The following is a 27925-nucleotide window of genomic DNA, read 5'->3' on the forward strand; positions in this document are numbered from 1 at the left end:
GAGCAGTAGCTAATATCACAAACATACCAAACAATGAATCATAGATCTGTTACAAAACTGAAAGTCACTCCATTCACATTGCAAAGTTACAAAATAGGACTGGAGCCCCATAAAAATCTTTTGTTTTCCTTCAGAATTTCTAGTGAAGAGAATAAATGAATCAAGCATTCAATCATCCCTACCCAGAACAAAAGCAGTTTTTCTTAACTCTATGACTTTGCTTAAAGCAGAGTGTCCAGATACAGTTGAACTCAATAAAAATTATTTGCACAGAAAATTGTGTCTGATAAAGAATCTTACAAAAAGCTGTGTGAAAATACAAGTTAGACACTGAATACTCTCTCAAAACTAGTAAATAATAAATCTTAAAGGCGTCTAAGCCACATGAGCTATGGTGGAAACAACAAATGGTGGAGATCACGGTTCTAGACTTGAAATGTTAGCTTGCTGTCTCTCCATGGATGCTGTCTGACTGGCTGTGATCTCCAGCATTTGTTGTTTCCAGTATAGATTCCAGCATCTGCGGTAATTTGTTCCTACATGAGCTATGATGGGATCTGTGGCAGAATCAGACAAGTCAGCCGAAGCCAATCTTGATGTTATGAGCATCTCGCTGCATCTTTTTTAAAGTTTTTCACAAGCTGCATGCGTGTTCCTTGCTAGGAGTGATGAATGGGCAATTGAGGAGAATTACTACTTGTTAAATGACTTGTTGACAGCCCAACTAGTCTCTTTAATATTATAGCATCCTATCTTATCAACTCACCAAACAAGCTAAACATCAAAAGAAACTAAAACTAGACAGGTAACTAGCAAATTTGCCTTGCTGGTTGATCTCCATGTTGGATACTGAGCACCAATATCTCAGACATACTCTATGAGTATAAGCCACATTCACACCATTTCCTAGCATACTGGCATCTAGATTAGATTATCTACAGTGTGGAAACAGGCCCCCCAGCCCAACAAGTACACATTGACCTGCCAAAGAGCAACCCACCCAGACCCATCACCCTACATTTACCCCTTCAGCCAACACTACGGGCAATTTAGCATGGCCAATTTACCTAATCTGCACATCTTTGGATCGTGGAAGGAAACCGGAGCACCCGGAGGAAACCCACGCAGACACAGGGAGAATGTGCAAACTTCACACAGAGAGTCGCCTGAGGCGGGAATTGAACCCGGGTCTCTGGCACTGTGCGGCAGCAGTGCTTTCCACTGTGCCGCCTCAATGCACATGTCCAATCTACTTCCAATGTGCTTCTGCACTTCAATGCTGCACCTTGGACTGAACTGGCAACTATTATGATAATGCTGTAGCAAGGAACTTTGCACTCAAGGATATGCACCCAACTCATTGACCAGGCTGCATCTCCACGCGCTTCAACCCCTGTTTGAGGATATACTCACTTTGCATCCCTCCCTTGCATTACCTTGCCTTTATGACTTTTGCTCCCTCAGCCAAAGGCACCAAGCTCATATTGTTACTGACTTGCTTTGTTATTTGGTGCAGACACAAAAGTAGTAGCTGTTATGGTTTTCAGCAGGCTTCAGTCATGGATAGCTTTTGCTCTGGAGGTTCAAGCACATTAAAAGTCAAAGGCAGCCTCTGATATAAACCCAGAGTAGCTAGAGTCAGGATGATCTCTACATATGGGGTGATGAGTTGAATGTTGGATAGCCCACCACTCAGCTCGAGCTGTTCTGCATTCTGTGGCTTTCATTCCAACAGGAAAGTAGAGAGAGTCAGATAGTAAGGGAGGTGAAACTGGGTGGCGCAACTATTACTTTTGATGGCAATGGAGAGGTGTCCCATACAAGTGACCAAGGGCATGCACAGTTACTGCTGTCAGGGTTGTGGTGAGTGAGAGAGTGTGAGGGAAGATGTTGCAGGCAACCAGAATTTGTAGAGCATGAACTTTGGTGAAAAATGGAAACTGTAATAAGTACAAGGTTTTGGAAAGGAGATGATGGCACTTAAGCTCGCAGAATGTAAAAGATCATTTCTCCCTACATTGCTGAACATTCATTCCTCCAGATGGCACAGACAGCTTTATCCTGGCTGGTATGCCTAATATCCCCCACTTTGAGTGGTCAAACCTCATAAGTGAAATATTTATAATCTTGTTATATTTTTCAGTACAGTAGACATTATAGTGATGTTCACTGGAACCATCTGAGAAGACTTGGGGAGATTCACTGCCAATCTTTCTGATTTGATATCAGTAATTTGGACTGACAACAGTGGGGAAGGATGCTGAAGTGAGGGTCAATCTTGATAAACGCAGCAGGTCAGGCAGCATCATCTAGCAACAAATTTTCCAGCTCTGATCTCCAGTCCTCACCTTCTCCTAGGCAATCTTGATAAACAAAGCAAGTTTATTATGTAGTACTTAATGACTATTACATTTAAGTTACACTAGAGTCCTTTGTAAGACTTCAGGCGATACCTAAGCGTAAGTACACATTATTGTGAATTAATTTTTGGTTATATATCAAATAAACACAAGACTGATACACTGAAGCATCATTTAGTTCCTCCCATTATGGCCATAAGAATATAGCTTATCTCGTGATATCAGTAACCCTTTTACATAAGCTTAGTATTGTAAGTCATCTATGTTGATCCACCTCATTCTCAATCAATAAAGCTGACTATTTTTTCACATTATGCACCTACCTCATTTTTACTACTGAAATGTCGTTCTTAACATTTCATTAGGTCTACAAAATATCACACCAGATCTATGCAGAGAAATGTTAATTTGGCTGTTGTGAGGTCGGAATATTAAAATAAACAGAGATGTCCATCTGGTCTGACTCTTGCCACCATCGCTCTGTTCCCGCCCACATGCTCGGGGCAGCTGCTGTTGATTGACAGCAGGAGCTCGCGCTCCGCCCAACCGCCAGTTGATCCTCTACCAATCTCGTCCATTCTGGGCTCGCAGGGGTGATCTGCTCATTTGTACCATTTTGTTTCAGTTTTCCTCAAGCACGGAGATCCCACGATGTCTGAATAGTATTATATATGTCAATCTTCTTGATTAAAAAAGGGCTGCGGCCTGATTTTGCTCGGTTATTTAAAACAGTAGACCGTAGAACTAGCCTGTGCACCCCCTCGCCTTGCTCCCCCTGTGGTGTGGCCGCAGTGAGAGGTTCTTCACGGCTTTCAGTGACAATGGCGGAGTGCAGCGGCCCAGACAGACATAGGGATAGGGGCGGATCCTGCTCCTTCACCAACAACCCGGCTGGGAAAAGCCAGGGAGCCCCCGGGACTACGGTCGGCGCTGGGGAATATTGCAGGAAAGTGCAGGAGTGGCTGTGGCAGTATTACAGCTACGTGCAATGGCAGAGCTGGCTCATGATGATGGCCCCTCTCCCTCCCTATTACCCCTTCGTCAGCGGCGGGGCCAGGCAGAGCGAGGGGGAGGCAGCCGCTGCTCCCACTCCCGGAGTTAACAGTCCCTTCCCCCTCTACCCTCCCTACCTCGGCGTTCCCACTGTGTCGCCAGCCCCGGGTGAACAACCGCAGCAGCGGGAGGTGGCAACTGCTTCGGCGAGCGGCGTCAGGCTGCCAGCCACTAATGCGCAGCAACAGGCAGCGAATGTGCACCCGAGAGGTAAGGCACCTCGGAAGATGTGTCAGCTGTTATGTGGGAGATTTGCAGTAGAAGAGGAACTGAATGTTGTAATTACAAACGTCTTGACTCTGCAAAGCCGGACGAGCTTCGGAAACAGCACCTAAACAAGATGGGAGAGTGACTGCAATTAGCTGTTGGAAAAGTGACACGCAATGCTATTTGCACGCAGTTGTTTTTCCATGAAATCACTTGGCTATTAAATGCTTATCAGTAGACTGCAGACGTTTATCTGATCGTAACTGCACTTTTTGATTATGCTGAATGGTTAGTGGGTCCCATGCTTTGCACCCCTAAGCTATCCTTGAATCTTGTTCACAGAAACAACCTCAACGTATATGGTTAGAGACAAAAAAAATGCTGATGTTTATGGACATATCTGCAGTATGGAGGAAATAAGTTATTCCTAGTAAGTCAAGCAAACTATTGTAGCATTGAGGACAGTGAAATCTTAAGTACCACTGGTTATCAATGAATAAGAACGTGAAAGCAGGACTGGGCCCTCCAGCCTGTTGCACTACTCCATAAAACCACCTACCTGACTGTGCCCTCAGCTAGACCTCTTGCTTGCCTTCACATTACCTTTGGGCTTCCTTGTAAATGTCTAATTCAGCCATGAATCTGTTCCTATATATGTTATTTTAATGCCACATTATCCCACACTCTCCCTATTCTTGATGTGCTTTCTAGAAATCTGTCGATCTCCATCTTGAACCTGCTCTGTGGCAGAGATTCCACAGACTTCTGGGGGTAGAGAATTCTAAGAATTCACCATGTTCTAAATGAATTAAGCACTTTCATCTCAGTCTTAAATGGCCTACGTCTTATCCTGAGATTATGCACCTGGTTTTAGACTCAGCAGCCAAGGAAACTTCTCTATCCACCTTGTTGTTCTTTGTAAGAATTTGTAGGTTTCAATGAGGTCATCTCTCATTCTTCAAAACTCTGGGCAATACAGATCCAGTCTCCTCAAACTCCTGTCATAAAACAATGCTGGCATACCAGGTTCACCTCAATGTCACACTCATTCTCACTCCCTCAATCTGGTGAACTTATTTGCACTCCTTTGACAAGTATATCCTTCCTTAGATTAATAGAATCAAAGCTGTACATAAACTTGGTGAGGTGTCACCTGGAGTACTTGGTACAACTATAGTAAAACAATCTTGTATTTAAATTCCCTAGTGATGAAGACCAACTTCCTGTTTTTTTTCCCTATCTAGATTGCTTACTGCACCTGCATGTTAACTTTGTGACTCATGAATCAGGGCCTCAACTTGCCAAATGCTCACTATTTAAGAACTACTCAGTTTGTTTTTTTTTACTGAAGTGAATACCTTCACCCTTATTTACATTGTATATCACATGCCATGATCTAACCCACCCACATTCTCTTCTTTGCATCTTCTCAAATTACCTTGTGATACTGTACACCGTGCAATCTTGAGAATGATCTGTTATTTCTTACTCTCTGCTTTTTGTCTTATGTCCACCAAACATGAGTTCGCTTTCATTGATTTTTGCTGACTCTGCCCAACTTTGCCATTCTTTTCTAAGTATTCAGTTATCACATCCTTTTATATTACATTTACGATTTTCCAGTCAGCAGAAACCTTTTCAGAATCTATTAACTTCTGAAAGATAACCACCAAAGCAGTCACTTTCTTTCTAACCACCATCAACATTCTTAGATGAAGCTCATCTGGTCAAGTATATTAATTAAACTTCAGTTCAGTTAATGATGAGTATCATTTCTTTTAGTTCCTCAGTTTCATAAGTCCTTTGGTTGCCTTGTATTTCCAGAGAAATAGAGGCCAAGTTACCGAGTGTATTTAAGATGGAGATAGGTTCTTGATTGGTAAAGAGATCAGAGGTTAATTGGGAAAAAGCAAGGGAACAGGGGTGGAAAAAAATATCAGATATGATCAAATGGCAAAGCAGATTCGATAGGCTGAATTGTCTAATTCTAATCCTATCACTGGCTCAAAACTGCCAAATTCAGTGCCAGATACATAGCAACTTTTGTCCAGGTAACACCTTCTTTGAAGACAGGTGTGAAGTAACTTTAGTTTTTCTGCCATTCTCTTGTTCTCCACAATAAATATTGACTCTAATAAAATACAAAGTTGAATCAAAATAACTTAAAACTAGACAACTTACTGCATATGGATGGCTTTGCTCTATATTCACTAAAACTAATTAATACAGACTACTTCAGCTATGTTTTCAGAATATATAATGATCCCGCAACTCCCTGATCAGTTTTTCACTTGCATTTCACTGACCACAGCCCGAAATCGACTACAAAACTCTCTCCTATCAAAGCCACACACCATCCTGACCTGGAACCGTATCATTCTTCCATCACTGTCTATGGATCAAAATCCTGGACCTCACTTCCTAACAAAACAGAATGCACACTCACCACATGGACTGCAATGATTTAAGATGGCAGTTCATCACTACTTTCTCAAGGGGCAATAATGCTGACCTAGCCACCATGTTCCACATTTTACAAATGAAGAAATAACACCTGGACAAAAGTAGCTATGTATCTGGCACTGAATTTGGCAGTTTTGAGCCAGAATTAGACTTTTCGGCCTATCGAATCTGCATTGCCATTTGATCATATCTGATATTTTTTTCCACCCCTGTTCCCCTGCTTTTTTCCCAATTAACCTCTGATCTCTTTACCAATCAAGAACCTATCTCTATCTTAAATACACTCGGTAACTTGGCCTCCATAGCCCTCTGTGGCAGTGAGTTCCACAGATTAACCACTATCTGGCTGACGAAATTCCTCCTCCTCTCAGTTCTAAAGAGGCATCCTTTCAGTTCCTAGCATCGCCTACTAGTGGAAACATTTTCCATGGCCACTTTATCCAGGCCTCTCGGTGTTCTGTAGGTTTTATTAAGATCCCCCTCATCCTTCTAACGTTCAAGTACCGACTCAGAGTTCTCAACTGCTCCTCATATGACGAGCCCTTCATTCCTTGGATCACTTTTGTAAACCTCCTCTGGTTTAATGTTGCTCCCTTGGAGGCAAAGGTAAAAGTAATTATCATGGGGGATGAATAAAGAACAGGGGCATTGAACAAATATGTATCTCACTTCACAGTAGAAGACAAGTTACAAAGCAGAATTATAGGATGACCTGGAGGCTATGAAGAGTGGAAATTGATATCAGCAGAGAAGAAGAATTGGAAAAACTTAAGGGGGCCAAATCTAATAAATTTTCAGGACGGAATGGTCTGCATCTTAGGAGTAGGTGGTGGGAAGAGATGGTGGGAAGGCGAGAAATCATTTTCCAAACTTCCCTTGATTCTAGATTAGTCTCAGTGGATTGGAAGTTAGAAAATGTAACACCACTATTCAAGAAAGTAAGGAGCGAGAAATAGGAACATAATGCAACCCATTTGATCTGACATCTGTTATTGGGAATGTGCTGGAATATTAATAGGGAAGTCTTATTTATACACTTGAACAGAAATCTTAGTATGGTCAAACAAAGTTGAGAGATTTTTGTAAAGAAAAAAATGTTTAATAATTTTAATGTTTTGTGAGGATATAATTAGGTATCTCTGGGTAATCCAGGATGCAGGATGGGAAAAAATTTTGGCTGTAAGAGCTGCTGCTTTTGAGGTATTTTAGATGTTGGACCTATCAGATCGCTCAGATCAGTTGTAGTGGCAGTTAGAGGCAATAAGGAATTTACGAGAGCTGTGCTGGATGGCAGTTAAAGGAAGGGAGAAAAACTGCAGATATAGTCGGGTAGAAGGGTTATGGCCAGGAATGGTAGGAGAGGGAGGAAGATAAGGATAGTCACCGGTGACTCCTGCACTATTCTCAAACAAATATGTTGTTTTGGAAGCTGTAGGAGGTGATGGATTCTCAGGGGAACTTGCAGGAAGTCAGGTTTCTGGTACTGAGACTGGATCTAATGCAATGAGGGTTATGTCAGGTTCCAAGGGATCAATTGTGTTAGGAGACTGTCTAGTCAGAGGCAAAGACAGACATTTCTCCGGCCGACAGCAAGAAATCAGAATGTTGTGTTGCCTGCCTGGTGCCAGGATCAAGGATATCTTGGAGAGAGTACAGAATATTCACAAAAGGGAGAGGGACCAGTAGGAGGTCATTGTACACATTGGAACCAACAACATGGGAAAGGAAAATGATGAGATTCTGAAGGAGAAACTAGGTAGTTGGGCAGGAATTTAACAAGGAGGCATTCAAGGGTAGTAATATCTGGATTACTCTGGTGCTATGAGCTAGTCGGTAGGAATAGAAGGATAGAGCAGATGAATGCATGAGGGGAGAAGGGTTCACATTTTTGGATCATTGGAATCTCTTCTGGGGTAGAAGTGACCTGTATACGAAGGACAGATTGCACTTGAATTGGAAGGGGACTAATATATTGGCAGGGAGATTTACTCAAGGTGTTTGGGAGGTTTTAAACTGGTAGGGTTGAGGGGTGGGATCCAGCAAGGTAATGAGGAAGGAGGTCATTCTGAGCCTGGTACAGCTGGAAAAGGGAGCAAGACAAACAGTCAGGAACAAAGCAAAGAAGGAGGCAAATTAAACAATTTATTTCAATGCAAGAGGCCTCACAGGAAAGGCAAATGAATTCGAGGCATGATTAAGAACATGGGACTTGGACATCCTAATAGTTACAGAGATGAGAAAGTCTATAGCCTTAAAGCTTGTACTTAAACACTTAAACTAAAATGTAATGTTGAATTATTGAACACATTTGCTGCACACTAGAAAATGGGCAAGCAGGGAAGGTCCGGCCACGAAAAAGGGGGAACCCAAGTTATGCGGAAGATAAAAACATCTGTTCTCATCAAGTGATAACAGGATGCTTTAAGGCAATTAAGAATGTTTGCCTTAACATCAGTGAATCTGTGTAAACAGGACACCGAGTAACAACAATCACGGCTGTTCCCTTGTGAAATTAATGACAGTGTTTGATCCTGACCTCGAAATGTAACCCTGTACTATCAAAAGCCTTGCAATGGACGGTCAGGTCGTATCAATTATAATGGATTCATATTACCCCTTGCAAGCTAGGCAGACACAGAAAGAAAACGTCTTTTTTGTTGCAAGTCCCTGACTTGAGAATTTAGAAGGACATGAGAGAGAGAGAGGGAGAGAGACCATTTTAGTACTGGGACTGCTGAAGCCAGTAGCAAATTAAACTTTGTGCTTACTTGCTATGGATTGAACTTAATTGCATTTTTGAGACTTTATGATGATTTTGAGTAGCCCTTACTGGTTATGAAATCGCAAACTGTAAAAGGTAATATTGATGAAGCTTTAATTTATTGGCTGTTCTTGCAGACCATGACTACCCCACTGTCAATTCTAACTAGTCAATCTTATGTATTATTTGAATCACAATCCTGAAAAGAAAGCATGTTTAATTCGAGACTAATGAATCAGTTTACCGTAACATTTCAGCTTCAGGTACAGAATTATTGTGTTTAAGATAAAAGCAGGAGTCTGCTCCCACTTAAAAATTATTCTAAAACTAATATTGAAGAGAATCTGACACAATTTGTCAGGAAGCCATTTTATGGTCAAAATTTTACCCTTCTTGATAAGAAGCCATTTTGTAAAACAGTTGTATCTAATATGTGAGCTGTATAAGGTTACCTTCTGAACTCTTCAATTAGCTCAGTGGTACCTCTTTATCATTGGAGCTTATCTTGCCAGCAGATGCCTAACTCGGCTGGATTTGTTTTTCCCACCTGATGACTGGCTTATGGTCTGTAGGAGTGATCAGTCAAGCGCACACAGACCTGTCAGTTAACCACTGTTATCTTGTCTAATTAAGAACAGGCAGTGTTTTTGTAAACTTTTTGTATATTGGAAGCCTGTTTGTGAGAGTAAAGCAGAGTAGTCTGCGAGGGCTCTTGAAGAGCTGATATGCTGCTCTCCAGGAGCCCAGTAAGTTTAGCTTATAGGTATCAGTGTTATGTTGTAGCAGTGATCCTATAGGTAAATAAAAGGGATGACTAAAATTAAACTAAACTGTCTGTAAGAGGATTTTTTATTCCAGGCTTCCAAACAGTACAATCTCTGGGACAAAACAAGAGAGGCTTACAGGTTGAGCCCACAAGGGATTCCCTGGGCCGGCTAAAATTTGTACTTTAACAGAGATGTAGCTCTGGGATGGACAGGACTGGCAGATCATTATTAGATTAGATTAGATCACTTACAGATTAGATTACTTAGTGTGGAAACAGGCCCTTCGGCCCAACAAGTCCACACTGACCCGCCGAAGCACAACCCACCCATACCCCTACGTTTACCCCTTATCTAACACTACGGGCAATTTAGCATGGCCAATTCACCTGGCCTGCACATCTTTGGATTGTGGGAGGAAACCGGAGCACCTGGAGGAAACCCACGCAGACACGGGGAGAACGTGCAAACTCCACACAGTCAGTCGCCTGAGTCGGGAATTGAACCCGGGTCTCAGACGCTGTGAGACAGCAGTGCTAACCACTGTGCCACCTTATTTCAGGATGCAAATGCTTTAGGAATGTTAGAAAGGTGGGGGGGTGGGAAAAGAAGAGGGGTATGGTTTTGTTTGATGAGGGATAATATTACGGCAATACTGAGGGAGGATATTTCTAGGAATACATCTAGGTAAATTATTTGGGTGGAACTGACAAATAAGAAAGAAATGATTGTCTTATTGGCATTGTACTATAGACCCCTGTAATAGTCAGCAGGAAATTGAGAAGCAAATTTGTAAGGAGATCTAAATTATTTGCAAGAATAATAGGATGGTGATGGTAAGAAATTTTAACTTTACGAACATAGACTGGCAAGAGACTGAGGTGTCAATGAGGGAGCACTTTGGGACCAGTGATCATAATTCTATTAGTTTTAAAATAGAGATGAAAAAGGATAGACAGGACCTAAAAGTTGAAGTTCTAAATTGGAAGAAGGCCAATTTTGACAGTGTTAGGTAAGAACTTTCCCGCCTCAGGCGACTGTCTGTGTGGAGTTTGCACGTTCTCCCCGTGTCTGCGTGGGTTTCCTCCGGGTGCTCCGGTTTCCTCCCACAGTCCAAAGATGTGCGGGTCAGGTGAATTGGCCATGCTAAATTGCCCATAGTGTTAGGTAAGGGGTATATGTAGGGGTATGGGTGGGTTGCGCTTCGGCGGGTCGGTGTGGACTTGTTGGGCCGAAGGGCCTGTTTCCACACTGTAAGTAATCTAATCAAAAAACTTTGAAAAGTTGATTGGGAGCAGATGTTTGCAGGTAAAGGGACGGCAGGAAAATGGGAAGCCTTCAAAAATGAGACAGCGAGGGTCCAGAGACAGCATGTTCATGTTAGGGTGAAAGGAATGGCTGGTAGGTGTAGGAAATACTGGATGACTAAAAAAATTGTGGTTTTGGTCAAGAAAAAGAAGGTAACATATGTCAGGTATAAACAGCAGAGTTCGAGTGAATCCTTAGAGTATAAAGGCAGTAGGAGTATACTTAAGAGGGGAATCAGGAGGGCAAAAACGGGGCATGAGATAGCTTTGGCAAATAGGGTTAAAGAGAATCCAGAGGGATTTTATAAATACATTGAGTTCAAAAGGATAACTAGGGAGAGAATAGGGAGCCTCAAAGATCGGCAAGGCAGCCTGTGTGGAACTGCAGAGATAGGGGAGATACAAAACAAGTATTTTATATCAGTGTTTACTGTAGAGAAGGATATGTAAGGTACAGAATGTGGGCAAATAGGTGGTGACATCTTGAAAAATTTCCATATTACAAAGGGGCAGATGCTGGATGTCTTGAAATGCATTAAGGTAGATAAATACACAGGACCTGATCAGGTGTACCCTGGAACTCTTTGGGAAGCTAGAGAAGTGATTGCTGGGTCACTTGCTGAGATATTTGGATCATCAATAGTCACAGGTGAGGTGCCGGAAGACTGGAGGTTGGCTAACATAGTGTCACAAGTTAAGAAAGGTGGTAAGGAAAAGTCAGTTTTCTGTAGACCGGTGAGCCTGACATCGGTGGTGGGTAAGTTGTTGGAGGGAATCCTAAGGGACAGGATTTACATCTAACTGGATAGACAAGGATTGGAGTGTTGAAGATGACCTTATAGAGGTTTATAAAATTACGGGGGCATGGATTGGATACATAGACAAGGTCTTTTCCCTGCAGTGGGGGAATCCAAAATTCAAGGGCATAGGTTTAGGATGAAAAATTTAAAAGGAATATAAGGGGCAACGTTTTCATGCAACAGATGGTGCGTGTATTGAATGAGCTGCCAGAGAAAGTGATGGAGGCTGGTATCATTACAAGATTTAAAAGGCATCTGGATGGCTTTATGAATCGGAAGGGTTTAGAGGGATGTGGGCCAAGCGCAGGCAAATGGCACTAAATGAGGTTAGGATATCTGGCTGGCATAGAAGAGTTGGACCAAAGACCCTTTTTCCATGCTGTACATCTCTAACATTCTATGTCTCAAAGTGCTCATAGAACTACAGAATGGTTAGAGCAGAAGAGGTGTTAGTTTAGTCTGACGTGTTTGGCATATTGTGTGCAATTCTGGTCTCCCTCCTGTTGGAAGGATGTTATGAAACTTGAAAGGGTTCAGAAAAGATTTACAAGGATATTGCCAGGGTTGGAGGATTTGAGCTATACGGAGAGGCTGAATAGGCTGGAGCAGTTTTCCCCACAGCATCAGAGGCTGAGGGGTGACCTTATAGAGGGTTAAAAAAATCATGAGGGGTATGGATAGGATAAATCGACAAGGTCTTTTCCCTGGACGGGGGGGGAGTCTAGAACTAGAGGGCATAGGTTTAGTCTGGAAAGGAAAGATTTAAAATGACCTTAAGGGTCAACCTTTTCACACAGGGGGTGGTACAAATATGGAATGAGCTGCCAGAAGAAGTGGTGGAGGCTGGTACATTTACAACATTTAAAAAGCATCTGGATGGGTGCATAAATAGGAAGGGTTTAGAGGGGTATGGGCCAAATGCTGTCAAATGGGACTAGATTAATTTAGGATATCTGGTCAGCATGGACGAGTTGTACCGACTATGTCTATGACTATTGTAGGATACATGAAAGTGAACAAATAGATTCTTACATTTTCAAATGGCATTTGATGAGGTGCTACATAAAAGATTAACAAACTGGAGGAGGCGTGGGTTTGGGTAATATACTAGCATAAATTGATTAGGTAATAGACAGAAAGATCAAGAATAAAGAGATTTTAACTGTAGGTGGTTCCCAGTTTACAAACAATTGACTTAAGAATGCTCATACTTATGAAAGAGATCCCGTATTAATTTTAAGGATCTAACGTGAGCATTTTCTCATACTTAACCTAGGCTATTTTATATTGAACTGTATATTGTTTCAAATTTGTGTACAAATCAGCATACTTCGGAATGGAACCCATTTGTAACCCAGTAAATTTTTGTAGTTGAGTTCCACAGTAGTCAGTACTGGGCCCTCGACTATTTACAATCTATAATAATGACATTTGATAACAGTAAATGCAAGTTGTGAGGAAGATGTAAAGAAATATAGACAAGTTGGGTAAGTGAGTAACAACATTGCAGGTGGAATATAATACAGGCAAATTTGAGGTTATTCACTCTGTTTTTAAAAAATAGGTGAAGGGTATGTTTTAATAGGTATAAACCTTATAATATAGACACTAAGTCTATAGGTACGGCAAGAAATCAGGATGACTGATGGAGATTGTTTTTTGTTGCTAGGAGATTGGAATGCAGGAAAAAAAATCATTATGATTGTATAGGACTTTGAGACCCTGTCTAAAATACTGTATGCAGTTTTGTCTCTGTATATAAGCAAGATTTTGCTTGCCTTGCAAGTGCTACCATAGAGCTTCACTGAATTAGATGCTGGTATGAGAGGCTGGATTGTCATCCCATTCCCTCTTTAGTCGAAGTAAAACGCTCAGAGAATCAATATAGTTTTACCACTTTCATCTTTGTTCTAGGCCCTGGAGGTAAAGAGAACAATCACCCATGTGCACAGGGACATGAGTTCTCAGTCTTTTCTCTGGAACAACAGATTCTCAATGAATTATATAGTCATTTTACAGGGAGGACCATCCAGATAAGGCAACATACATATTGATTGGGTGACTGTTACAATCAGCGCGTGTCAACAGTAAAGATTAAGCCATCTGCTGGTACACAATGTTCTTAACCTTAATTGACTTCACATCATGAATACTTTTCACCTAGTTAAACTGACCTTACATACTGAATGCTTCCAATATTGTTAAATGAATGCTTTTCAACCTTGTATACCCATTACCCTTGCCTCCAGCACCTAGTTGTTAACTGCAAGTTCTTATCTGATCTGAGTCATGCTCAGTTAAACCTCTTGTTTCACAAAACTTAAAACTTAACTCTTACCTAACATGCTCATACCCTATACGCATTCTCAGGATCAGTTGGGTCACTTTTCTCTGGAGGTTTGAAGAATATGAGCTGATGTAATTGAAACATGTAAGATTCTTAAAAGCTTGACATTATATATGGAAAATTTGTTTTCCCCTGGCTTGGGAATGTAGAATGAAGGCAGAACCTAAGGGTAAGGAGTGATCATTCAGAACTGCAATTAGGAGAATGTTCTTCACTTGGAGGGTTACAGTGTTGTGGATTTCCACATTGAATATATTTCACGCTCAGAAAGATGGATTTTTGGTGTTTTAAGGAATTGAGAGATTTGGAAAAATTGAGTTGAAGTCAAAGATGAGCCATAGTCACATTTAATGGTGGATCAGGCCTGATGAGCTACATGGCCCATTGTATGTATTTCTTGCACTAATTTTCAGTTACATCTATTGGGAAGTTCATATTGAGAGACAAACATTGTTGTGATTTTACAATAATATGTATTACATAGTCTAAGGTGCCAGTTGTTCACAGCATATCATCCAGTTTGTCATGTGGAAATCCACAAGAAATCAGGAATATCAGAGATCATTTGAATAAGTTAGTCTCTTTGTGTCTACGTGTGCACGTCTATTTGTGTCTACGTGTGCATGTCCCTACTATTTTCTTCCTTTATCAATGAATTCATAGATGTGAATGCTTGCAGATTCTGTAAGCGGTTATCTATATCTCTGAAAGATTAGTAATGTCTGTTTTTACTGTGAAATTGAACAGACAAATGGTATACTAATACAGATGAGGATTTTGACAATGGTGTCAAGTAAGCCGATCTCAAAACCAGTCTCATTGATCATAATGAGAATCTCAGTGGGTTCCTGGATGTGGAGATTTTCCATCACTTTGTTACCCAGAGCAGCAACAGCTTCCAAAGTCAGTAAGGCCTTTAGGATGAGAACATGGTGAGCGACTTTATGACCAGCATCTTCCTCTCAAGCTGCAACAGTTCAAGAAAAAGGCTGACCACTATCACCACCTTATGGGCAACTAGATCTAAGCAATAATTCTGACTTTACATGGCCTGAGAATTAAAATGTTCTTTACTCAGATGAGCAATAATTGCTTGAGATAGTTGATTACAGTTGAATGCTACGAGAAAACCCTGTGTTTCGAATGTATGATCAATTAATGTGTGTATTAGTATAGTAGTGGACTTGACAAGTTAGATCAGTACACGAAGAGTCTCCAAGCTGTACACTACCAACAATACACAACCAGAACATTTGTAGTTGCACCAGTGTCATAAGAGTTGTTAAATCTAAACACCAATCTCTATTTGTGCAAGGAAAAAAAAAGTTGAAGCAACTATAACTGAATATTCAGCAACAAATTTAAGCATCCAATAACAGAAGTCAGCAAGCATCTCAATACCTACAGATTCCATTCAGGCAGTGTGTCTCCCAACATTTCCCCATTGTAATCATTGCAGGATGGAAACTAATCACTCACTGAAGCAGGGTTGCAGGAGCATTTAATAAACAACATGAAATCTAGAGCCTAGCCCCCCTCTTTCAAAGAATTCTGTGCCGTCAGAGGTCATCAGAGTTCACATATTTTAAATCATCCTGTTTTGGATATGTTATGATACAGCTCTGCGCAAGTTAAACTTGAATCTGGACCTTCTGGTCCAGAAGTAAAGACACTACTACTCTACCACAAGATCCTTTTACAGAGTGCTTGTTTATTTTGTTGAATACATTTTTTTTAAAAAAGGCAATTGGCCTAATTTCAAAGAACACAGAAAATTAAAGCACACGAGCAGGCCCTTCGGCCCTCCAAGCCTGCGCTGATCCAGATCCTCTATTTTAAACTGTCGCCTATTTTCCAAGGATCTGTATCCCTCTACTCTCTGCCCATTCATGTATCTGGCAACGCGTTCCAGATACCCACCATCCTCTGCAAAAGGAACTTTCCATGCATATCTCCCTTAAACTTTTCCCCCCCTCACCTTGTACTTGTGGATCCTTAGTAATTGAGTTCCCCCTACTCTGGGGGAAAAAGCTTCTTGCTATGCACCCTGTCTGTACCTCTCATGATTTTGTAGACCACAATCAGGTCTCCCCTTAACCTCTGTCTTTCTAATGAAAATAATCCTAATCTACTCAACCTCTCTTCATAGCTAGCAACCTTCATTCCAGGCAACATTCTGGTGAAACTCCTCTGCGCTTTCTCCAAAAACATCCATATCCTTCTGGTAACGTGGTGACCAGAACTGTAGGCAGTATTCCAAATGTGGCCAAAACGAAGTCCTATACAACTGTAACATGATCTACCAACTCTTGTACTCAATACTCTGATGAAGGAAAACATGACATATGCCGCCTTGACCACTGTGTTGCCACCTTCAGGGTACAATAGACCTGAACATCCAGAATTCTCTGTACGTCAGTTTTCCCCAGGGCTTTTTCACTTACTGTATAGTCCGCTCTAGAATTCGATCACATGAATGCCTTAGGATGCAGGAACTGTTTAATCAGGTACTGCCACCAAGTTTAAAATACAAACCACCGTCAATTATCAGCAGGCGAGAGGAACAGCAGAAAAGGACGGCTACAAAATGCTAAGGGTTATGATGCCCAGAACCGTCTCCATAAATATGACTGGGAAATTGCACGCCAAAACATTCTGCGCTCCAACACCCTGGATCCGGAATGGACAACTGCAATAGAACAAGCTTCTGGCTGTTATTTTCATCACTTCTTGGAGTAATGAAGTTCTCTTTCTTTAAATGTTTTACTTCCTTCTCTCTGGTACTTCGTTTCAGAGCTTATTTGAAGTAGTAATCTTGGTACTTTATATGTAATTTGAGGTTTTCTTATCCACTTATTTTATGATAGCATCACACATCCCAATTATAATTTGCAATAATATTTTTGCCCTGCTTAAAAATGCTATTCTTAAAATCTTCATGGAGTTTATCATTGATCGGTATCATTTGTCTTGATCAGTATCATTAGCATGTGTTCATCGAACTTTAAATGTCATGTTTGACTATCAAGCAAATATGTTTTCAAAATAATCAGAATCACTTTGTCGTGTTTTTAAAGGGCGTGAATACACTATTCCATCTCTGATGCATCGGTTCCTTGCAGAGATGGTAGATTTTCTGATCCTGTTTCTGCTAAAAGCTATTGTGGTGCTAACAGTGATGCACATCTGTGGGATCAAGTAAGTAACACCAATTTAACTGAAACTATTCACTGCTTGGCATTCATATATAAATAACACAGCCAATCATATTGGGAATAATATCTTGTTGTCATTAATAAATGAAATCTAACAATGAGATAAACCACGTAAAGTTGTCACTTGATAATGTTGTTTATATTGGAGTTAACTGCAAATCTCTCACATATTGGCCACCGTAAGATGATGATCTGGTCTCAGTTCTGATTACAGATAAGAAAACAAATTACTTCACTAGATGTTGGAAGTGCATAAAGTTCAGTATTGTTCTATCCAATTGTTCTGTGTGTATTCTAAATTTGAGGGTGGAGAGGGGAGAAGTCAGAGTTGATGAATTGTGCATTTGGTTTCTGTAACAAAACTGCAATTTGAGCGAGGGACCGTAAGTTCATAAACTATGCGAATGAACTGGGATGGGTTTCAACACTATTGAATTCATGTGACTTGTTTAAACTAGTGACCAAGAAAAATATGTAAGCAGAAACATCTCACAACAGCACATACATATCAGTCAAGCCACCAGCAATAATAATGTGTTTTTTTTTGTCATGGCAAATCAATATTAAAAGCTGAACAGAAGTGTATACAGGATTGTGAGATACTTTACATGTGATAATATATAGTTCTGCTGTTGACATAGTATTTAATCATCTACAGGACACTACTGGATAAAATGTTACAATCTTTAGGACTCTATGCAACACTGTAGCAGGTTATTTTCACTCAGTTATTTATAATATAATAATGTAACAAGATTTTTCAACTGGGGATCCAAATTCTCCAGAAATCTGCAAAAAAGTTTTTAGGGCTTGGTCAAATCGGTTTATTAAAGAATGAAATAATTTTAAAGATCTCCTTTAACAAACTGAGTCCGCAAATACAAAGAGTAAAATTGATCAATACTAATGCCATGAAGCCCCATTTATTACTAATAAGACTCCAGCATTTTTTTTCGCTCATACCCACCTGCAAAAGAAGATTTAGTTTAGTTCAGTTTTGTTTAATTTATTCACCAGTGCATGCTTGGAAAAATGTGCAACTGATTCTATTTGAGAGAAAAGGAGATCTCCTGAATTCTGTTCCAGGCTGGCTTTGCAGCTTCACTCAGCTGCCATGTTTAAATCTATTAAGTAGAGCAACAGGTCCAATGATATCCAATTCATGGTTTAAATGATCCGAGAGTTAAATTGTAATGTCAGTCATTATTGGGTTGATTTTACCTCAAACTCTTCATATAGCTTACTGTTGGTTGTTGGAGACAACTGTACATTGAGTTGAGGGTGATGTGGGTGCTCAAACAGTGTGCTCCTGAGAACTCATTCGAGGGCATTGTATACATAAGGTGTAAATGGCCATGAATGTCACCTCTTCATATTGAAATGTGAGCCTAGAGCTTAGATGTACATTGTATATGGTGATTCATCTGATTGTCTATTGTGAGATCTTGCTATCTGTAAATTTGTTACTGGTTACCATGTCAGGAGTTGTTGTTTTAAAAGTTCATTGTGACGGATTTTTTTTATTACTATGGGCAATGAATTGATCAAAAATATTGAGACTTCTGATCCATCGTATTGTCCGATGGGATTTTGCACACCAAACTTACAGCAGTCAGAAATATAATTGCCACATAATGCAAAAAATGCTTAATATATAACCCTCCAGTGTGGAAGCAGACAATTTAGCCCAACAAGTCCACACCGACCCTCCGAGTAACCCACCCAGACACAATCCCCAACCGTATTATGCTATATTTACCCCTGACTAATGCACCTAACCTATACGTCCCTGAACACTATGGGCAATTTAGCATGGCCAATTCACCTGCGTATATTTGGATTGTGGGAGGAAACCGGAGCACCTGGAAGAAAGGTGGTTAGCACTGCTGCCTCTCAGTGCCAGGAACCTGGAATCAATTCGATTTTCTGGCAACTGTCTGTGTGAAGCTTGCACATTGTCTGTGTGTATGCATGGGTTTCCTCTGTGTGATGCAGTTTCCTCCCAAAGACCAAAGATGTGCAGGTTAGGTTGTTTGGCCATGCTAAGTTGTCCATAAGTGTCCAGAGATGTGCAGGCAAGGTGGATTAGCTATGGGAAAAGTCGGGTTACAGGGATGGGGTGTTTCTGGGTGGGATGCTGTTCGGAGGGTCGGTGTGCACTGGATAGGCTGAATGGCTGCTTCCAAACTATAGAGATACTACAATTCTACAGTTCAGTTTTTTGTTCAAGAAATTGAATTCTCTATTTATTTGAATAAAGCATTTTAGATACAACTTAGCTATTTTCTGCTCAATTATTTAAATTAACAAAATTTGAATAAAATAACTTCGTTTTAAGCAGAATCAATGCCATTGGGTACATTTTGCTAAATCTGAATACTGAAATAAAGATTAGGTTGCCCAGAAAATATCACTTAGTTGTTAACACCTATAATATTATATTACGAAAACAGAAGATGCTGGAAATAACTCAACAGGTTTAGCAGCATCTGTGGATAGTGAAAGGGTCACAATCTAGGAGGCTAATTCTGTCTGAACCGATATGTATTTTCAGTATTTTGTGTTTTTATCAGAATTCTGGCAGCTGCAGTATTTTGCTTTTGTATACATTCTCCCATAACCCTTTGTATATGTTGTCCACTGCAAAACAGTGATTAGCAGCTCAATGTAAATTCTTATAAATTACCACAAACTGCAGCATAACAGGTTGATATGCAGATAATTGTCAGCAGATTATCATATATTTTACTTCTGGTTTTAATTTCATTGAAAACATTAACCAAAATATTAGAGAATGTTTTATGGAGCTTGAAAATATGTGGATTAGATTTTCAGCACTATTGGAAATGGGAATCCTTGTCTGAGCAATGTTTTACCCTGCAGAAAAACTGATGTATTCCGCTTCTATTGATCAACATTTGTGAAAGTACACACTTTTATGGTCATAAATCTTGCTGTGTTTTGATATGCAGGGATCTTTCCAAATTTGCTCTAAATTACATAATTGAAGAAATTGATGAAGACACTTCTCTAGAAGATCTTCAGAAAATGATGGCTGTAGCACTGATGTACAGACTCTTGGTCTGTTTTTATGAGGTAAAAGGTTAATTAGAATCTTGAAATTCTGATATTTGAGAATGATGACTGATGTTAATGAGCCATGAGAAGTAAAATTGATTGAAGTTGTCTGATTGCTAAGGTAGCAGCGCAAAAATCTTATGGTTTTCATCCAATTGCTATTAGAGAAATATGGTTGGAAGGTCAGCAAGGTTGGAGACCATGACATTTTGTAAAGACCTAGAATGGCAGAGGGGACGATATAACAGAATAACTGAAGGGGAATGATGCAAGGACAGTGTTTTTTTTTAAAAAAATCTTGCCACAGGAGATTCAGGAAGTAGAATTGTATGGATAGGCAAAGGGATAATACTTGTGACCCACACAAGTGCCAGACAAAGACTCTCTCCAACGAAAGAGAATCTCTTCTGTTAGATCTCATATATTCTCAATGAGAATCTGAGTCATGGGGTGGATGCAGGTGACTTTTATTTGCAATTTACAGCTAAGTTACTGCATACAGCAAAAAGGCATGAAGGTACACAAAACATAAAACATTTTAACTTGCAGTGCACACCCTACCCTCCCCAGCAGAGTTGTGTTGTCCACCAGTAATTGGCTCTTGGCTTGCTAATGACTGAGTTTGAAAGACCTATTGTCCACACTCTCTTTCCCACCCCCCCTTCCTACCCCCCCTCGCCCCCTCCCTCCTCACCGCCGCCCCCCTCTCTTGTTCTCTCCCCCCCCCCCCCGAAAAAGGTAATGATGTTTTCCCACACTTTATCTGTCTTTTCGCAATGGTTACATTTGCCAACTTCACTGTTAATTGGCACTTAATTAGATCAGGAACTTTTAAATTGCTCATTACAGGGAATACAAAAGATGCAATGATAAGGGGATGCATTTTTCCTGTATGCTTTTAGTGATTTTTTTTTAAAGTATATTGCCAAATAATTCAAGTGAAACAACTAATTCTGCAACCTTGAGTCGTTAGCTGCTATATACAGTGCTGCTATTGTTATCAAATGTTACATGTCATCATCTATGTTCTTGCAAGAATGATTGCACATTCAGCAACTTGAAAAATGTTACTGTCACCATTAGTTATGGGCAGCCCTAACAGCCATTTTGTGACTTAGTTATGGGCAGTCCTAACATCCTCTTAATGTTCAATGCATAACCATGCTGACTCTTCTAATGTCAACATCTCGAAGGTTACCATCTAATTGGAAACTTGTCCAGCCATTTAATATCTGTGGCTACACGAGCAAGTCAGAGGCTGAGAATTCTGCGGCAAGGGATTCATTTCTAACTCCTCAAAGTGTATCTACCATCTACAAGACGCAAGTCAGGCGTATGATGAAATACCATCCAGTTGTCTGGATGAGTGCGATTCCAACAACACTCAAACTTAATACCATTAAGTACAAAGCAGCCTGCTTGCTTGACATCCTACCCACCATCTTCAACATTTGTTGCCTCCACCACTGACAGTGACAACAATGTGCACCACCTAGAAAATGCACTGCAGCACTGTAGTAAGCCTCCTTCGATAGTACCTTCCAAATCTTGACCTCTACCATTTAAAGGACAACAGGAGCAGATACATGGCAAAATCTTTAACATCCGTACCCAATCCAGGCCGCATATTACTCTGATGCAAAAGTATATTACTGTTCCTTCACTGTCTGCCAGGTCAAAATCCTGGAAATCTCTTCCTAACAGTACTTTGTGTGTATCTACCTAACATGGACTGAAACGTTATTATATTCTCAGTGTATCTGGGGATGGGTAACAAATATTAGCCTAACACCCACATCCCATGAAAGAATAAATTTGCAGGGATGTGGGAAATGGGACTGACTGGATTACGGTACAGGAACTCAGAATGGACATTGTGGACCAAATGTTTCCTCCTTGAAAAATGCGTGATTCTGATTTAATTTTGTCATCTTAATTTCCAGATTGTCTGCCTCTGGGGAGTTGGGGGTGCCACACCTGGCAAGTTTCTGCTTGGGTTGCGCGTTGTGTCATGTGACAGCTCTGTGCTGGTTGCTCCTAACCGGGTATTGGTGATTCCAGCACAGAATGTCAGCATATCATCGTAAGTGACATTGTGATTCCTAAGAAACAACAGTTTGTAATGTATATTTATGTGAGCAAATGTCTTGTTTTGCAAAGGTATGGGGCTTACCTTAATTCAGCTGCAATCTTGCATCTGTATCTTTTTTTAATAACATTATTTTAGTTACACCATTGGATTAGCACAGAACTTGTATTTGCCTCCACTCAAGGCAATTAATAACAGATTATTTAATTCCTCTTGGGTGTTTTACATTTGCAACTGTTTTAATTTATTTGGAAGGGGTTGGTGGTGCATGTGATAATTTAAAAGAGCTAACTTTGTGATAGATTAAAAAGGTACTTTTACGTGACAATGAGTAAGGCCATGGTCAATGTTTGAGAATAGGAATATAGCCCTATGATAGGTTTCTGAGAGTCAGTTAGCTAGAATGAGGACATAACTTCTGATTCCTTTCAGCTATATGTTGATGGGGTCAATTAGGTTAAGTTTGTAGTAGGCTTAAAGGGGATGCAGGTGTGTTGTGACACACATCTATTTCTGGGTTGCTTAATTCTGGGCAAGTTTGGCAAGTCCAACAAAGGATGGTAAGCAAAATTCATTCATTCTTTCACTCTCCTGGTGTGTTTGAAGTTTTTAATTTTGTAAGTTAGATTAGATTACTTACAGTGTGGAAACAGGCCCTTCGGCCCAACAAGTCCACACCGACCCGCCGAAGCACAACCCCCCCCCCATACCCCTACATTTACCCCTTACCTAACACTATGGGCAATTTAGCATGGCCAATTCACCTGACCTGCACATCTTTGGACTGTGGGAGGAAACCGGAGCACCCGGAGGAAACCCACGCAGACATGGGGTGAACGTGCAAACTCCTCACAGTCAGTCGCCTGAGTCGGGAATTGAACCGGGGTCTCAGGCGCTGTGAGGCAGCAGTGCTAACCACTGCAATAACCAATTAGCTTGACTGTGTGCTGCATGTTTTTAAAATGCAAAAATATGTGTTAAGCTGAGCCTTCCTCAGAAATGTAGGTTTTGACTTGTGGGCTACGTACCTGTAGTACGTTACTGTATACAGAATACAGTTCTGTAATTTATTTTAACCGATGGTAGACTGAATTTTAACATGCTCTAATTTGATCTCATGCGAGCTCATAAGTTCCTCATTGCATTTGGTGTCCTCTCTTTTGTTTGAATTTTGAACGTTAGTGGTGAGATTTATACAGATTAAATTTTAGGCTGCATGTTATCGAAGCTCAGTATTACACAACTCAGTGACCTAGAAAAAGACTAAACATTCTTCTCATAATGCGTTACAATTTGGATTAAGTTTGTTCAGTTGGATTCACTCAGTCAATATCGAATGAACTGAGAATTATAGCAGTTCATGTCTTGTACTTCACATTAGAAATTTGATGGTGGAAGACAGTGTCACTCAGAGAAGGCATATCCAGTAAAACTAATGAGGGAAAATCTCATGTACACTGTTAGCCGATAAATTCCTAGTTTGTGCTCTCGAAGTTGCGAATGCACAACTATGATTGATGCTGTCAACTATTAAAAAAAATTCCAATTATTTTTATATGTTGGAATTTATATAAAATGCTTTTTTTTTGATGAGCCCAAAACTAGATCATTGGTATATGATCATTAATAAATCCGCAAGGGTATTTACAAGAAACTCCATCCTATGTGAGTAAAACATGGAATTTACTTCCTAGGAAGTGATTGAGGCAAATTGCAAAGATGCCTTTTGAGTTGAGGCTTGTTAACCATGCGGAGGACAATAGAATAGAGTGTAATGCCGATAGTGAGATAAAGTAGGTTAGAACTAGGCTTCTGTGGAGCAGAAGAATGTCAGAATAAACCAAAATGCTGAATAACCTGTACTTGTGTTGTAAGTTCTATGCAGTGTGTAATAAATTGGTGCAGTGAAAGAGTCATACAGCAAAGAAACAGATCCTTCGGTCCAACCAGTCCATGCCGAACATAATCCCAAACTAAACTAATCCCACCTTCTGCTCCTGACCTATATCCCTCCAAACCTTTCCTATTCATGTAATTATCCAAATGTCTTTTAAACTTTGTAATTGTACCCACATCCACCACTTCCTAAGCAAGGTCATTCTCTCTTTGTAAACAATTTGCCCCTCATGTCTTTTTTAAATCTGTCCTCACATTAAAAATGTGCCCCGTTGTCTTGAAATTCTCCATCCTAGCAAAAAGACAACTTTTACTAACTTTTGTCTATACCTCTCATTATTTTATAAACTTCTATCAGGTCGCCTCTCAGCCTCCAATGCTCCAATGAAAAATCTTCCAGCCTTTCTTTATAACTCAAGCCTTCCATACCTGGCAACATCCTGGTAAACCTCTTCCAAACCCTTTATAGCTTAATAATATTCTTCCTATAACTGGCCATAAGAACTGGATACAGTATTCCAGAAAGAGGCCTCATCAATGTCCTGTACAATCTCAACATTACTTCCCAACTCCTATATTCAAAGGACTGACTAATAAAGGCAAGCATAGGCAAAAATGAGGACTGCAGATGCTGGAAACCAATGTTTAGATCAGAGTGGTGCTGAAAAAGCACAGCAGGTCAGGCAGCATCCGAGGAGCAGGAAAATAGACATTTCGGGCAAAAACCCTTCATCAGGAATAGAGATATAAATAAAGGCAAGCATGCCAAACATCTTTTTAACTACCCTGTCTATAGGTGACTAAAAATTAAAAGAATTATGTTCCTGCACCCCTAGATCCCTCTGTTCTGCAACACTACCCAAGGCCCTATCAATAATTGTATATGCCCTATCCTTGTTTGTTATACCAAAATGCAACACTTCACATTTATCTGGATTGAATTCCAACTGCCATTTTCAACGCATTAACCCATTTGATCAAGATCCTTTTGTAATCTTGATGAAATTTAAGAATAATGGAACAGACAAACCACTTAAAATTGTAACAAAACTGTGTGGAAAGGGGCAAATCTCCTTTCTAAAGGTAATGCAAATTTATTGTCAGATGTTTTGTTATTTGTAACAGGTCTTCAATACGAGCATTGATCAAGAATTTTTCAATTGCCTTCTTTTTCCCCGCGTTCGTTACATTGCTTTTCTTTCAACATAATCGTACAGCCTACGATATAGTAGCTGGGACCATTGTGGTAAAGAGAAGTGGAGGAAGATAAAGACTCTGCAAGTGACTATAATTTTTTTACTCTGCTCCTCCCATTTGCTAAGTTCTGCATTATTCAGAAGGAGAAGAAAAGACCCTTCGCTGTCTTCACTCCAAAGTAATGGATTTTTTGAGAACTAAGTTGGAAATGAATACATATAAAGTACCTACGAGGATTTACAGGAAATGATTTGGTCTTGGGAAGTGCTTAAGTGTAGTCTTTAAAATGTGGATCTTGACTGACTCGCAGGTTGCACATCAGAAATATGCATAACTTTGAAATTAAAGTCTCAAAATCTTCCACAAAAATTGCATGGCTACATTTGAGAAATCTCAACTTTAAAATTTACAATTGCTGTTTTACTTCAGTCTCCTCGTCGTGACACTTCTATTTGTGTGTGGCTGCTGCTTTAGAAACTTCTGCTAGGGAAGAAAACGACTTGCAGCTGATCAACTTGAAACAATAACCAACGTGTTGTTGATAGCTGTCAACTTCCCTCCGGAAATATAACTGGACAAATTGGATTAGTGAAGAAGTTTTAAATCATGAAACCCTTCTACTAAATATTCAGAGGAAAAGCAGATTTGAAAAGAGCATACTTTCAAACCTACCTTGTTTTTAGCACATTAAAGGTTTCAATTGTTTATAAAGTTGATACCTGTTCTGCAATAGTAAATCCATATGCTCAGTATTAGAATTAATTCTATTCAGTTTGATTCCCAAAGATTATGTAGGAATTTTGAAAAATATACTTCAAGTAACATGTTATGACTCTTATGTGCAAATTATATTTTTAAATGGATGTTCTTGCATACTTGTGATTTGTTTTGTTTTTAAAAACATTATTATTCTTTGCATCCACATTGAGTTGCTTTCATGACTGATTATCTTGGCCCCTAAACCTACCACCTCAATGTAATATGACTTACTCAGAAAACTCTTTACTACCGGTCATGTGCTGTTTTACACAAGACAGCATGTTGTCTTATGCTGTCATCAATTACAAATTCATACTGAACTTTTTTTTGCTTGAACTGGTGATCTATAACTCATGGGTAGATTTCCATTCGGTTTAACGTCCATTCTCAGATACTTTCCCATTTAATGGTCTGACCAAATTATCATTCATGCTTGCCAAATGCCAATTTATTCTGTTAGACCCTAAATGCTGTGACAAGGCAACTGTACTTTTCCCAGCATTTATGATATTTCCTGTTCACTCATATAAAAGTGTTAACTAACATGTCTTGTTTATGGATATGCATTTAAATAATACATCATTGAGGTATTTGGAGATATTTAATGAACTTTTTGTCTGGTGACATTGTTTATTTTTCTAATTGAGATGATCTGTGTCAAATGGTCCATGCAACTTCTTTTTTTCCAGGGATACTTGATTGTTGGTCAATGAGAATCCTACTTAATGTTTTTGGTAGAAGAGAGAAAGCAATTGAAGCATCGCAGTTCAGGCACTTTACCTACAGCTCTGACCTGCGATTAAAAATTGAGCTACCCTTTTGTGATAATGACCAGTGTGGAGTGATGCTCCTTGTGGCTACAGTCAGAACTGTATCATTTGTATTTACAGCTGCAGTCAATATGAACTGTAAAGCTGGCCCTGCCAGTGGCACAAGTGGTCAGCTGTCTTTACTACAGATTGTAATACTAGCCTAAGTGAAGGCTGCTGTGCCATGTTGTGTAGGATCACAAAATCTTCATTCAGCCCTGCCTCCACTTTTCCAGTCAAGTAGCAGGTTTAGTTTTATGGATTTGACAATTTTTGTACCAGCCACTTTTATCTAAAATCATTTTTTTGCAAGGTTGAAACATGTCAAAAATATACACGTTTTAAAAGTTAACAGCTATTTTATCATCACATGCAGTAAATAGCTGGAGCTCTTGTGGCATAGTAGTAGTGTGTCCACTTCTGGATCAAAAGGCCAGATTCAAGTCTTCTCTAGACCGGAGATCTGTATGACACATCTGAACAGGTTGATTTAAAAACACCATTTTATGCAGCTATTTGCTATTAAATGGCCATGTCTTTTTAAATGTACCCCTTACCTTGCATTATCTTGCCTCATCTTTTAACAATGCTAAGACAATTATTGTTGAAGCTGAATATAGCATTGAGTGTGGCCAACACCCAGCATTCTTTACAATGCTTCAACTGAGAAATGTTGACTGAATTAGGAAATATTTTCAAATACTGACAGCAGTGTAGGCTGTGTCTGGGAACTCAACTGTTATCTTGAAAGGTGTGGTGGTCAACCTTTTGCCGAAATAATTTGTATACATTACAATATTAAACTCATGGTTAATGCAGA

At 39.9% G+C, this 27925-nt stretch overlaps 1 protein-coding gene across 2 annotated transcripts; it reads left to right on the plus strand.

Moving 5' to 3' along the window:
- The first annotated feature begins 3135 nt into the window (after positions 1–3135).
- LOC132832262 (protein FAM8A1-like) lies at positions 3136–27925 on the plus strand. Of its 2 annotated transcripts, none has more exons than XM_060850101.1 (5): positions 3136–3623; positions 17140–17260; positions 20250–20373; positions 22299–22438; positions 25558–27925. In XM_060850101.1, exons 1-5 carry the CDS (start codon positions 3182–3184, stop codon positions 25736–25738), a joined length of 1008 nt encoding a protein of 335 aa, XP_060706084.1. In that variant the 5' UTR covers positions 3136–3181; the 3' UTR covers positions 25739–27925. The 2 variants fall into 2 exon arrangements, with proteins under 2 accessions (XP_060706084.1, XP_060706085.1); XM_060850102.1 differs by having other exon boundaries at positions 3138–3623; positions 25466–25704.

The sequence above is a fragment of the Hemiscyllium ocellatum genome, chromosome 34, assembly GCF_020745735.1.
Source record: "Hemiscyllium ocellatum isolate sHemOce1 chromosome 34, sHemOce1.pat.X.cur, whole genome shotgun sequence".
Classification (NCBI taxonomy): domain Eukaryota; kingdom Metazoa; phylum Chordata; class Chondrichthyes; order Orectolobiformes; family Hemiscylliidae; genus Hemiscyllium; species Hemiscyllium ocellatum.